Below are 13,530 nucleotides of genomic sequence, written 5' to 3' on the forward strand. Positions count from 1 at the left end.
ACAGTTGTGTGTCATTGTTATTATATTCTGTACATATATAATGAATCCGTTTTGAATGCTTTATTCAAGTCACTCATTTGTATGATTTTTATATTTAGTGAATTTTGTAATCTCAGGAGAATGTGTGTTTGTTGGCGTTGGACTAAACACTGATGTGTAACATTAAAAATATTTCATCACTTCAGCTTCTGATTGTAAAAAAATAATGTTGATGTTATTTTTGTTGTGTTAATTAATGTAAAATAATTATAATAGACAATGTGACATTTCAGTGGGGATCATTATTGATTACACTTTATTTGAACTCACCTTATTTAGTATTTGTAAGCATCAGACAAACATGTAATAACTGTAAAGTAGCTTTAAGCAGAAACAGTGTTTATACAAACCATTTGATCACATGTTCATGAACTGACTGATTATATAAAATGTGAAAGGACTGATCTGACGTTTTGGACAAAGTGAAACTGATGAATTGGACATAACTTCATTGGTGGTTATAGTTCGCTAAATCCTCCGCTGGGTGGCGGTAGGATCCCGGAATTGTGGCGGAGCGACCTCGTCTCCTGCCGCTGAGGAAGAATCGCGGAAGAGGGGAAAGGTTTCCTGACTGTTAACCAGCTAACTAAGAGAAGTATCTGTCTAACCAGCGGGTTAACCAGCTCACAGGTTAGATAGAGACCGGGACCGAAGGTAAAACCACGGAGTTCTTATCACACGCGGTCTGTGCGCGTCATTATTTCACGGTTCTTGTTGTGAGGTTGATAAATGTGGCCTCCTGCTGTTAGCTGTTAGCTGTTAGCAAGGCGTAGACAGCACTGCAGCCTTTAGCCGGTTAGCAGGAGCTAAGCTAGCAGGAGGAGTTTAGATGTTTTCAAAGAGAGGGGGGGCTGATGGGGGTTAATACCCGAGCTAAACATGTCTCCTCTTATCACGCACGACTGTCACCACGTTTAACGCTGCGTGTTAACACCGAGCTCAGCGTTTAGCCTTTAGCTCTGTGCTAGCTTAGCCCAGCTTCCTCCTTTTGTTTGTGTCCAGGTGATCGGTCTGAGAAGAGAGAGAGTGAAGTGAGACAGGGTTAAGACACGGTGAGACAGAAGGTGGACACAGTGAGACACCAAGGGGAGACACAGTGAGACACCAGGGGAAGACAGAATCTGGACACAGTGAGACACCAGGGGGAGACACAGTGAGACACCAGGGGGAGACACAGTGAGACACCAGGGGAAGACAGAATGTGGACACCAAGGGGAGACACAGTGAGACACCAGGGGGAGACAGAATGAGGACACAGTGAGACACCAGGGGAAGACACAGTGAGACACCAGGGGGAGACAGAATGAGGACACAGTGAGACACCAAGGGGAGACAGAATGAGGACACAGTGAGACACCAGGGGAAGACACGGTGAGACACCAGGGGGAGACAGAATCTGGACACAGTGAGACACCAGGGGGACACAGTGTGGACTTGGTCTAAACTCTCACTGTTGATTTAAAGAAGCTGTTTGTCCCTTTGTCCCCCTCACCCCCCTCCCCCTCCTCACCCACAGCATCAAGATGACGGCCGCACCTTACAACTACTCGTACATCTTTAAATACATCATCATTGGTGAGTATCTGAGTCATAAAGTACTTGTGGGACTGTGTCATGTTTCTGTTTCCCACAGTTTGACATGACAGTCGTCTTTTTGTGTTTTTCTATTTGTCATTTCTCTGTTTCAGGTGATATGGGAGTAGGGAAGTCATGTCTGCTGCACCAGTTCACTGAGAAGAAATGTAAGTCTCTTCTTCTTCCTCTCCTCCTCCTCTTCCTCCTCCTCCTCAGCATCTTTGTCCAAAACCCAAACAGACCATATTTATCATGAGGAGAAAAAGCAGCGATTCAGTGACGGTCTGTTCATCACTGAGTTCACTGCAAACAGGAAGTGATCACAGTCAATTACAGGCTTAAATCACAGTCATCAAAACATGTCAGCAACACCTCTGAGTCTTGTTCTCCTGGTGGCTTTAGTTTGTTCTGCCATCGTAGACAGAACTGTTCTGTAAGTTGTGTTTCTGTGGTCGTAGTCATGGCGGACTGTCCCCACACCATTGGGGTGGAGTTTGGGACGAGGATCATGGAGGTCCACGGTCAGAAGGTGAAGCTGCAGATCTGGGACACGGCCGGTCAGGAGCGGTTCAGAGCCGTCACCAGGTCTTACTACAGGGGGGCCGCCGGCGCCCTCATGGTCTACGACATCACCAGGTACTGATGGGGGCGGGGGGGGTTCCTTTAACGGAATCCATTGTGGGCTGAAGTCGCATCCAGCACATTCTGTGGTTTCTAGAATCTCATGGTCTTCATGTTGGACCAAATATGAACTCTCATCACTTTGTTTACTTTATTTCACACAACATAAATACTACTAATAAATGAAATGTTCAAATCCGTGTAGGGTGAGGTAGAAACCAGTAATGGTGAGGTAGAAACCAGTAAGGTGAGGTAAAAAACAGTAATGGTGAGGTAGAAACCAGTAATGGTGAGGTAGAAACCAGTAAGGGTGAGGTAGAAACCAGTAAGGGTGAGGTAGAAACCAGTAATGGTGAGGTAGAAACCAGTAAGGGTGAGGTAGAAACCAGTAAGGGTGAGGTAGAAACCAGTAAGGGTGAGGTAGAAACCAGTAAGGGTGAGGTAGAAACCAGTAAGGGTGAGGTAGAAACCAGTAATGGTGAGGTAGAAACCAGTAAGGGTGAGAATGGTGGTGAAAGAAACATGGTGAACAGTGGTGAGAAACCAGTAATGGTGAGGTAGAAACCAGTAATGGTGAGGTAGAAACCAGTAATGGTGAGGTAGAAACCAGTAATGGTGAGGTAGAAACCGGTAAGGTGAGGGAAGAGAATGTGTAAGTGGGGAGGTTTCAAATTACTATCAAATACAATAAGGGGAAATCTTTTTATATTTCACAAATGTACAGATTTGAGAAATGTTAAAGTCAAAAAGACTCAGTTGCAGTTTAAAAGAGGGTGCACTCTGGGAAACAGCTTAGGAAAAAGCCCCAAATCTAATAAACGTTTGATCTGAGTGTTGGTGATCACGGACGCTTCGTCCAGCGCCACCTTCAGGACACATCTGTATATTTGTGCTAACTCCTCATTGTGTCTGTCCAGGAGAAGTACTTACAACCACCTGAGCAGCTGGTTGACAGACGCCAGGAACCTGACCAACCCAAACACCGTGAGTACAGATCAGCGCCGATCTGTTGATTGATCAGTTTGACAGAACGTCCACGTTGGCCGAGTCACACATGTCCCGTGTCTGATGACTCGTTACAGGTGATCATTCTGATTGGGAACAAAGCCGATCTGGAAGCTCAGAGAGACGTGACGTACGAGGAGGCCAAACAGTTTGCTGAGGAGAACGGTGAGACATCAGAGTGTGTGAGCAGAAATAAGTTTAAATGTGTTGTACATTAAATGGGACGTCCCACTGACGGATGTCTGCTTCCTGTTGCTGGTCAGGTTTGCTGTTCTTAGAGGCCAGCGCTAAGACGTAAGTACAAACACGCATCCAGACTCTTCCATAAAGTCCAGCCCTGGGTTTGTACAGTGTTTGTTTAACCATCTTCTGCTTCAAAATATCTCTGAAACTCAACAGAATGATGAAGCTTAAAATGATTCACCAAATACACATACAAATATTTAAACAACCTAAGTTATTTCCTATCTTGATCCTTTTTGCCGTCTCTTCTGTCCCTGTGGTTTTCAGTGGGGAGAACGTGGAGGAGGCCTTCCTGGAGGCAGCAAAGAGGATCTACCAGAACATCCAAGATGGCAGTCTGGACCTGAACGCTGCTGAGTCGGGAGTCCAGCACAAACCCTCAGCGCCACAGGGAGGCCGCCTCAATGCCGACAGCCAGCCGGCTAAAGAGGGCTGCAGCTGCTAACCACAGACAGAAACCACAGACCCGACGGACGGACGGACAGAGACAGATACGTACACAGAGATCCCCTCTTCTCCAGGCACTAACATCCATCTCCTGTCCAGAGAGCATCAGGCAGGATTTAGCTGAATTATATTTACCATAGCAGACCACAGTTTGGTACCTAAGTCAACCAACCTCAGAAATATTGACCAGATTCTATCAAATCAAACACTCAAACAGTTTCCTGACTCAAATAAATCCTTTCCTGCACACATTGAATCCCTCAACATGAATTCCAACCCCTCAAGCTCCGCACCCGGATCCCCCTGGATTCAGTGTGGACTGTCTTCAGCCACATCCAGGCCCGTGTGGACCAAGCCTCGGCCACGATGGACTGTTCTAATTCTAAAATAAGACCGCAGTCCTCCCAGAACCCAATCGTATTGTTTTATTTATTTTCAAAACTGGACTACTATTTGGACTGTTCCTAGTTTGGAACTCTGTTGGTCCAAGTTAATCAAGTTAGTCCTTATTTGATAGAACCTCACCTCATTCAGAACGTGGAACACTCATGTCTCAAGAGACAAACTTACAATTCTCAAATTCTGACCAATCACCGGCAAAATCAGTGTTGCACAAAAACAGGGCGCCTTTATTACAAATCTGGACTTGAGACTGTTTTCGTCCTTTATTCAGACGAGCTGGGCCCGAACCTCTGGATCATTCTCATCGACCACAGGCTATGACCCAACAACCCTGTTCCCCAAGACGTCACTTCCCTCCACACTCCCTCCTCCCAGTCCGGAGCGTGGTGGCCCAGTTTAAGTTAGTGTAATCCAAATACCCAAGAGTCAAAGTTACAAGGCTTCAACTTGAACCAAATTCTGCCTAAAACTGGACGACTGGGTTTGCCTTGGTTCTAAATGTGGACGTTGCAATGGAGAGCTGGACGCCCTCGGTCCAAACTGAGAATGTCCACAGCTCTCATTTTGATTCTGGCCAAGCCGGACTGTTCAAATCCCACAATTATACATCTTTGAACTCATCACCATTCCAAGATTAGATTACCCCCCAAACCCAGTCTGCTCCTGATCTGAGTCATGGGAGGACAGACTTGATCATCCCTCAAATTCGGACTACCCTTGTCCCAAAGACGGAGCAGGAGAGGTGCGTTCAGACGGTGCTCAGACCAACCGACACTCAGATCACCTTAGTTCCACTGAGACATTGCTACTGACGCATCCAGAGCTCCGGCTCAAACTGAACTTCCTTTGCCCCACATCCACGCCGACTCTGGACCAACGATGAGGGTCGTCCAAATTTGGAGCGACCTTTGTCCCAACATGAAACACCAATGAAGACGAATACAGACACAGAGCTTGAATCCGGACAATCCTAAAGTCCAAATCTGGACTTCTTCTCTCAAATTCGGATCGCCCACGTTCCAACTCTGGATATTTCTATGAGCAGATTTAGAACAGCTCAAGTTTGATAGCTCTCAATTCAAGGAGCTTTTTTCAAATCTAGACCTCCAGGTCCAATTCAGCTGTAATCTCTAAATCCAGATTGTCCAAACGCCCAGTTCTGACTTTCGCTCTTTGAGATTGAGTGAATCTTCTGGATTTATATTAGTATTTGTGTCTTGTATGTGTGTGATATGCCATCATCTGTTGTTCAGTTAGAAAAGTCTTTGAAATTCGTGCTTTAAAACTATAAATTCTATCACAGAGTGGCCTGGACAACTGAACTCGCCTCTGGGATTACTTTTTTACTGAAAAACATTTCTCCCTTTGCTCCATTTCATGCCTCAACTCACACGTTTCCAAACCATTCTGCCCTCTGGTCAGTTATTCCATCATTTGTGCAGATTGCTCGACCGTTGCATTTACACCTTGTTGTGATCAGATGTGTCTTCGGGGCTTTCCAGCTGTTTGTCTACTTGTTTGACTACCGTCCAGTCAGCCTTGGATGCAGGTTAAAGGGGTTCTCCACTGATTTTCACGGAGTAGTCATCGTGCTTGGTAGCGCTCGGCCTCAGAAAGTAACCCGTACCATTATTTCTTGGTTGTGGCGACCCTTTCTTACAAATCCCCGTCTACAGAAAGACATTTTACTTTACGAAAATAGTAGGATCCAGGGTTTTTATGTTTGACCTTTATTATGCATCAGGAGATCCGGCCACTGCATCTTTAGTTTCGACCTGTAGTTCTCTAAAAGTTCACCAACTCTCTCAATGTGCAATACTTAAAGCCTTAAAATACTACAAACAAACTTTAATAACTGTCCAATTTCTTCTAAATAACTGAGTTCCTCTTTTAGCTGGGAGAAGTGATCAGAAAACAGGGCTAGCATCTCGCTCTACGTGGAATCACATTGTTAATAAACGTGAAGCATTAACACACGTTAGAGGTCTTCGTCCAAAATGTTGGATCTCAATCGGACTGAATCCCTTTTCCAAAAAGAGACATTAAAACACTGTTTGTTGTTTAAAATCCAGTCGTACTAGAGTCTCAGGTACAGTCCCCAGTACCAGGAATGTATCGGCCCCTAAATACTCCCACTCCACCCAATACCCCCCCCCCCCCATCTCTGCACCACCACACTTCACCTGTTTTAAACTCGCTCTGTGGAGAGATGCAGCCACTGGCAGATGAGGATGAAGAGAGAGACGGATTCTGGAATGTCCCCACTGGTCTCTCAGTGGATCTCGAGTTCAGGATTGATTTTTATCACATTTTTCCTTTTCCTCTTGTTGAATTTTAAAAAAATCAAATAGTGTAATTTTTATGTCACAGCGTCCCCTAGTGGCCATTTCCTCTGCTCTCTTAAGTGCGTATTCAGGGACGAAAAATGAAAGACGAAGCAACACAGATTCTTTTAATTTATTCCTGCCTTTTGTTTTCTTTTTGTTTTCTTTCAAACACTCGAGCAGGATTATTACGATTGACCTGAATAGTTCCTGGTTCGTTGGATATTCTAGAATATTCTTCTTTAAGAATCATTCCAGCTCTGACGAGCTTTAAACACAAACAGTCAAGCTGCACTAAACTATTTCTTTATTCTGTTCATTTTGTTTAATGTTTCCAAGCTGCACTCGTTGATTTCTGTGACGTGGAGAGAAAATAGAAATAGATGCACATTTTATACCAAATATTGTTTTAGTCATTTGACTGTTTTAAACCTAATTGATTAAAGCGCCCTTGATCTGATTCGACTCTTGTTCTCTCTGACGGATCAAAGTCAAATTTACTCAAAATGAATCAGCTGTAAAGATTCAAGCTTCATGTCCAGAAGGAAAATGTCCTGTGAAATAACAATATGCAACAATTCTCTTTCAACACCTGGAAGGATTCAGAGAAATGAACCAGGTTTTCTGATGAGTCAGAGTATTACTCATGTAGCGCCTGTGGCTTCGAGAATCCTCTGTAATGCTCCGACTCACCACTCGTCCTGTTTCTGTCTCACAGGCAGGACAACAGAACTCGTCTGTGACCTCGTCAAACGGAGCCTCTCCAGGCATTATCAGTAGACAACAGATCAGTCCAACGCTTACACTTGTATTCCTTAATAATACATAATGAGTAATAACCTTTAAATGAAGTTTGTTTTTCATTTACCGTCAATGAGTTGATAAATTAAATTGTACTAAACATAAATTTGTACCTCTTTGATGTTTCGTTTTCGCTGTGAAACTGTAAAATCGAATTCTTTTGTTTTCATAGTAGAAAAAGCCGTTAAAAAGACAAATTCAGAACTACAATTAATAAATCATTTTCTAGTATTTTTATTCCTATAATTATTATTATATTTTCTTCAGTTTGTTTCCTTCTTGCAAATTATAATAAGCATATTTTTCCCAATTGTAATTTGTTGGTAAAGATTTGAAGGTAACAAAGAAGTAGACATTAATAAATTCAACTCTTTAATATTGGCTCCTGAGTTTGACTTTGGACTCTGCAGAGAACTGGTGTGTTGCCTCTGGGACTCGTTCTAAACGCAGCCTGTCCAATGGGAGAAGTGGTTTTCCTGCAGCGTCTGGTTGGATTATCTCATGTTCGTCTGCGAGTCGTCTGAGAGATCATCGCTTTCTCTTCATGGCCTCTGATTGGTGGACAGCGGCCTTCTTTAACTCTGATGCTTGATTTATGAACGAAGCCACGCCCTCACTGTAAAAATATCCTGTGTGACGTCCAGGTTTTCAGATTTCTTGTTGCTTTTTCTATCACTTAATAACCTGCATTCATGGAGGACGTTTTTAAAGGAAGAAGAAATAGTTTCTTTGTTTTGTTTTTGAAATTTAACTCAAAGATTTTGAAGTTTCCAAAGAGCAAAGGGTCAAAAAGCAGCAGGTCACTGGATCCATAAGGAAAACTGTTGAAACATTGTTGTGGCTGACGCCTTAAACTTCCCTCATCAAAGCGTTTCATTCAGAAATATTCAAAGATTGATGAAAGACTTCCATTTGCTGACAGCGGTGCCAGCAGGGGGCAGTGTTGTGTCGAGACTTTAGTTTAAAGAGAGTTTGTTACAGCGTCTGCGAACTTCAACATTTAATCAGAAAAAAAATCAATAAAAACTAAACATTTCTTTTTATGTCCATAAACTCCTGTAACAAGCCCGGAGAGTTTTTAAATCGTAGAGTGTGATTGAAGCAAATCTGCATTTTAAATGACACTGATCGGTCAGATGGTGGCGCTGTGGTCAGGCTGATGCACAGGTTTGACAGAAGTAACGTTTTCTTCCCGCTCACTGGCTGTAACGTGCTCTGTACTTTTTATTCTTTTGTTTTTCTTCTGTAACGTCTGTTGATTTTCTGTCGGCTAAAGTAACAAATATGCTTCTTCTGATTCGTTGACTATTTATATTCTTAATCTGTAATTTGATTTTCTTCACTGTTCCATTGTACGACCACGAGGATTCAGTTATTTGTAAATAAAGTATATATATATATATACTGTATATTTGTCTAAATGAACTTTATTCAACGTCATCTTTAGTACAAATAATCAGCACTTGGTAAAAACACTTGTTTCTTCTTATGTAACTAAACTGACATTTAGCTTCTCTATAACAATAGACTGACATTTTAATGACTTATTATTCTATTATAAATTGAATCAGTATTTCACTATATTTAATGACGCGCTGTTCTAGATTCATTGATTATATTTTTACACAACATATCTTATGTTTTCATTATTTACTGTTCTATGTTTTTGTCTGTTACAAAAATTATAATACAAAGACTTTTATAACTGCACTTTAGTATTTGTGTGACTTACTATGACAAATTCACTTTTCTTCCATCATGTTTCCTCAAATACAAATGTTTTCATTCATTCACGACGTCTTCACGCAACAGATTTTTATCCTAAACATTCTCACAACTTCGTTCGACTTTGTGGTCAACAACAGTTTTTATGATTTAAATCACATTTCTATGATTTATTACATTGACAATTTAAAATGGACATTTTTATTTCAAATTTTGTTAAATCACCGTCTTTTAACTTACTATGATTTAAATTACTTAAAAACTATAAATTATGATTTTATGACTTGATTCCTTCCTGCTAAGATTTATCTACTAGAACATTTTTCTGACTTGATTAAATGTGAAAATTGTGTCAATTAAAATTTATTTGTGCATTTTAAACTTTTTAAGTTATAACATTTTACTGTGACAGTTTTAAACTATAAACTACAATATAACATTAATAATTTGGCATGAAATTTAAATTCTCCGATACAGAATAAAAATGTAATAATCCAACGTGAAGCTTCAGAGTTCTAATTATAATGAAATATAATCAGAGGCTGAAATGTTCTTATATGAAACTCATTTAAAGCACTTTCATGATAATTGGTCCACGTCGACTCCTTCAGATGTGGAACGTACGTTACTCAGTTATTTGTAGGTATGAGACTATAGATTATTAAAATGGTTCAAGGGCCCAGATTTCTAAGTATATTTATATGAAGACAAAAAGCAGTCGTTAGAACTAAGGTCAATAAAACATGTGCTACAGTAAAGATGCATTAACCTCATGTCTGTGGAACTGAGGCTGTTTGAGCACATTCATAATTCACGTGCTCGTGTTGGTTGAAGTGCATCAGGCTCAGATTTATCAAATATGTCTTTATTCTATTTTTATGAATAGTAAGTTGATACACACATTAATCATCTTAACAACCACTGGAAATTCAACAGAACAGAAATTTAAAATAATGAAAGTCAGAAAACAGAAAAACAAACTTAGTCACTGAAACTGGTTTCATCCTGATTCACAAAGTCTCTGGATGAAGACGTGAACCAGACTGATCCTGCTTCTCACACCAGATACTGGGTTTAGATTGAAATGTGTAAATAAGAGTCAGTTTATATAATTTTCTTTTGGTCTGAGAAGAAAATGACTGAGACAAGATTCACTAATCACTCACTAATCACTTCTGTATTTATTCAGTGTTTTCCAGTGAAAAGGCTTCGACTTGTTGAATCTCAGGAAACGTGGAACCCGTTGGGGGTCGGGGTCGAGCGGCGGCGGAACAACACTTCCTGTGAGTCTCTGTGAGGAAAGAGTCTCTGCTCAGAGTTTGATTGACAGCCGACATCACTACGTAGCTGTGCTCTTGGAGGCGGGCTCTGTCTCCTGCTCGTACTCGATCTCCACGTACGCTCGCTTCTTCCTCGCCGCTACGCCCTTCGCCGGCGATTTGCCTTTAGACTTGGAGGCCTTTGTCTCTGTCTCCATCTCCTCATCTTCCTCTTCACTCGACTCCTCGTCCTCTTCCTCCTCGTCGCTGCTCGTCTTCAGCCTGTTCATGTCCTGAGAGAAGGAATCACAAACTTTTACTTTTTACAGATTCTTTTTCATCGTTTGTTCTAGTTTAGTCGTTAAAAATCCTCCAATCACCTTCGTCTTTACAAACTTTATTTCTTTTGAACTAAACTGACGAGGCTCCTTCTGGACAGACAGAATCCTTCCTGTGTAAAAATGTTTCCTTTTTCCACTTCACTGATTCGTCTAGAAGACATCAGGAGGCCACTTCTCAGTCCAACGTGACAAAGAGTCTTCGTGTCTGGGACTTTTCTCACGTCTGGTTTTTTATTTCACAGTTTTCTCATCAAACCTCAGATTTTGGGGATTTTACCTCGAAGTCGCTCAGGTCGCTCTCCTCTACTTCTTCTTCTGCTACAAACTCCCTCTTCCCGACATCCTGCAGACAAAGATACAAAGATACAAAGAATCAAACTTTGTCGGATTTTACGACTGAAACACTACGAAGAGACATTTTGAATCTATTGTCCGTCACCTCTTCCTCCTCCTCCTCAGACTCTTCCTCAGACTCGCTCTCTTCATCCTGCTGATCTAGAGCTTTGTCGAAAGCGTGGACGGGGAAGTTGTAGATGTCTCCGTACTGAAAACACACACACACACACACACACACACACACACACACACACACACACACACACACACACACACACACACACACACACACACACACACACACACACACACACACACACACACACACACACACACACACACGTTAGGACCGACACTGATACCGTCGTGGTTTGTGAGGACCGGAGGATCGGACTCGTACCGTTCCCTGTTTGAGTCGCTCCAGCAGCTCCTTCTCGATGGCGTTGTCCAGCTGAGCGGCGATCAGGGCTTTTTCCTACCGACACAACAAGAAGGTTAATAAGCAGGAACTTGAACCTGTGACGTTTGAGTGCGACCACTAGATGTTGGGTCTCCGTGACGTTAACTCACCTCTTTCCTCTTCTCCCGCTGCTCCACCTTCCTGCTGAGAGGAACCAGCTTCCTCCTGGAAACAGAAGAAGAGTTTTAAAGATCAGAGTCCAACGAGACGCTGGAAGAATCGTCTCCGTGTTGTGATGCGAGTCGTCACGTTTACTCACTGTCTCTTCAGGACCAGTTTCCTCATGCGGATCAGATACTGAGTGACTTTAGTGAATCTCTGTTTACATTTGTGTCTGATGAACCGAGGCCAATAGATCAGATTCTCATCGATCTGTTCCAGAGCTTTTTCATAGTTCTTACTGAGCTTCACCTGCACACACACAGAAACACACACATTATTACAGTAATACTCACATCTCGGCCTCATTTTGAATTTAGAGGATTTAAAGTTCAGTGTGGTCGTCATGGAAACCGAGCGGTGACATGAATGAAACTGAATCTTTGTTCTGATTGGTTGAAACTCACCTTCTCCCACATTCTGGCGGGAAAAGCCGCTCTTTCGATGACCTTCATGTAGAGGAAGCACTGACCTGCGACGACACATTTCATTAATCATCAAACGGATGAAGGAACAGTGACGTCAGCATTTCTGAAAAAAATCTAACATTTAAAACGTTCTGACACAGATCACATGACTCACCTTTCTCCTCCCTGATGGTGGCGTACTGACTGTTGGCGAGTGGACATGACGAGCGGTTACACAAACCTGTGACGTTGTATTCATTACGACAAAAGTTCTGAGACTTTGTCCTGAAAACACAAAGGAGAAAACATCAGTGACTGTATATAAAGATGATCAGTGACTGTATATAAAGATGATCAGTGACTGTATATAAAGATGATCAGTGACTGTATATAAAGATGATCAGTGACTGTATATACAGATGATCAGTGACTGTATATAAAGACCATCAGTGACTGTATATAAAGATGATCACTGACTGTATATACAGATGATCAGTGACTGTATATAAAGATGATCAGTGACTGTATATAAAGACCATCAGTGACTGTATATAAAGATGATCAGTGACTGTATATAAAGAGGATCAGTGACTGTATATAAAGATGATCAGTGACTGTATATAAAGATGATCAGTGACTGTATATAAAGATGATCAGTGACTGTATATACAGATGATCAGTGACTGTATATACAGATGATCAGTGACTGTATATACAGATGATCAGTGACTGTATATAAAGATGATCAGTGACTGTATATAAAGATGATCAGTGACTGTATATAAAGACGATCAGTGACTGTATATAAAGATGATCAGTGACTGTATATAAAGACCATCAGTGACTGTATATACAGATGATCAGTGACTGTATATACAGATGATCAGTGACTGTATATAAAGATGATCAGTGACTGTATATATAAAAACAGCTTGTATACGAACGAGCAGCAGATTCACTTACTTGACTTTGTGGGAGCAGAATTGTTGGTTTCCAATAATGTCCCAGATGACCTGCAGGGGAAGAATTCACCAGAAACACATTTTAAATAACGTGTTTTCAGTTTGTACAAACAGATCAGACAATAAACTCAAATCGTTTGAAGAAGATAATGACAAACACGTGGATTTCTCTGGAATGTTTCCTGAAGAAAACATCTTGTTTCTCTAGAACTCGGAGCTTCCTGTTGAAGACACGTTCTGTTCTCATCCAGGGTTTGGATTCGGATATTCAGAATTTGATCAGGTAGAGTCCGTGATATAATCTAACACAGGAACATTACGTCACTGCACTGAAAAGAATAACCATCATCTTATTTGAACGTAAACACCCGACGCGGTGAAACACGTGTTGCCGGAGTGGAGTCCGAACCAGGTGCTACCAGGT

At 41.7% G+C, this 13,530-nt stretch overlaps 2 protein-coding genes across 2 annotated transcripts in view; one reads left to right on the forward strand and one right to left on the reverse strand.

Annotated features, from left to right (window-relative positions):
• The first annotated feature begins 534 nt into the window (after positions 1 to 534).
• On the forward strand, positions 535 to 8,866 carry LOC118114746 (ras-related protein Rab-14-like). Its single transcript, XM_035165377.2, has 8 exons — positions 535 to 693; positions 1,556 to 1,614; positions 1,728 to 1,781; positions 2,073 to 2,250; positions 3,153 to 3,219; positions 3,318 to 3,405; positions 3,504 to 3,534; positions 3,751 to 8,866. The coding sequence occupies exons 2-8, from the start codon at positions 1,563 to 1,565 to the stop codon at positions 3,926 to 3,928; spliced, it is 648 nt and encodes a 215-aa protein (XP_035021268.1). The 5' UTR covers positions 535 to 693; positions 1,556 to 1,562; the 3' UTR covers positions 3,929 to 8,866.
• A 1,165-nt stretch (positions 8,867 to 10,031) lies between these two features.
• Positions 10,032 to 13,530, reverse strand: part of mak16 (MAK16 homolog (S. cerevisiae)) — a 3,917-nt gene continuing 418 nt past the window's right edge. The window contains exons 2-10 of the mRNA XM_035165359.2: positions 13,108 to 13,157; positions 12,320 to 12,429; positions 12,145 to 12,209; positions 11,838 to 11,989; positions 11,689 to 11,743; positions 11,519 to 11,593; positions 11,222 to 11,326; positions 11,060 to 11,125; positions 10,032 to 10,734 (exon numbers count right to left, since the gene is read on the reverse strand). Of these exons, the coding sequence (XP_035021250.1) occupies positions 10,522 to 10,734; positions 11,060 to 11,125; positions 11,222 to 11,326; positions 11,519 to 11,593; positions 11,689 to 11,743; positions 11,838 to 11,989; positions 12,145 to 12,209; positions 12,320 to 12,429; positions 13,108 to 13,157 (891 nt within the window). The 3' untranslated portion in view covers positions 10,032 to 10,521. The remainder of the gene's footprint in view (positions 10,735 to 11,059; positions 11,126 to 11,221; positions 11,327 to 11,518; positions 11,594 to 11,688; positions 11,744 to 11,837; positions 11,990 to 12,144; positions 12,210 to 12,319; positions 12,430 to 13,107; positions 13,158 to 13,530) is intronic.

Source organism: Hippoglossus stenolepis, chromosome 9, assembly GCF_022539355.2.
Source record: "Hippoglossus stenolepis isolate QCI-W04-F060 chromosome 9, HSTE1.2, whole genome shotgun sequence".
Taxonomy (NCBI): domain Eukaryota; kingdom Metazoa; phylum Chordata; class Actinopteri; order Pleuronectiformes; family Pleuronectidae; genus Hippoglossus; species Hippoglossus stenolepis.

Excerpts from the sequence above, each read along its gene's own strand:
- LOC118114746 (XM_035165377.2), top strand. The coding sequence starts at position 1,563 with ATGACGGCCGCACCTTACAACTACTCGTACATCTTTAAATACATCATC. Across the intron at positions 1,615-1,727 it reads CTTTAAATACATCATCATTG|GTGATATGGGAGTAGGGAAG; the intron begins GTGAGTATCTGA and ends TCTCTGTTTCAG. Across the intron at positions 3,535-3,750 it reads TTAGAGGCCAGCGCTAAGAC|TGGGGAGAACGTGGAGGAGG; the intron begins GTAAGTACAAAC and ends TGTGGTTTTCAG.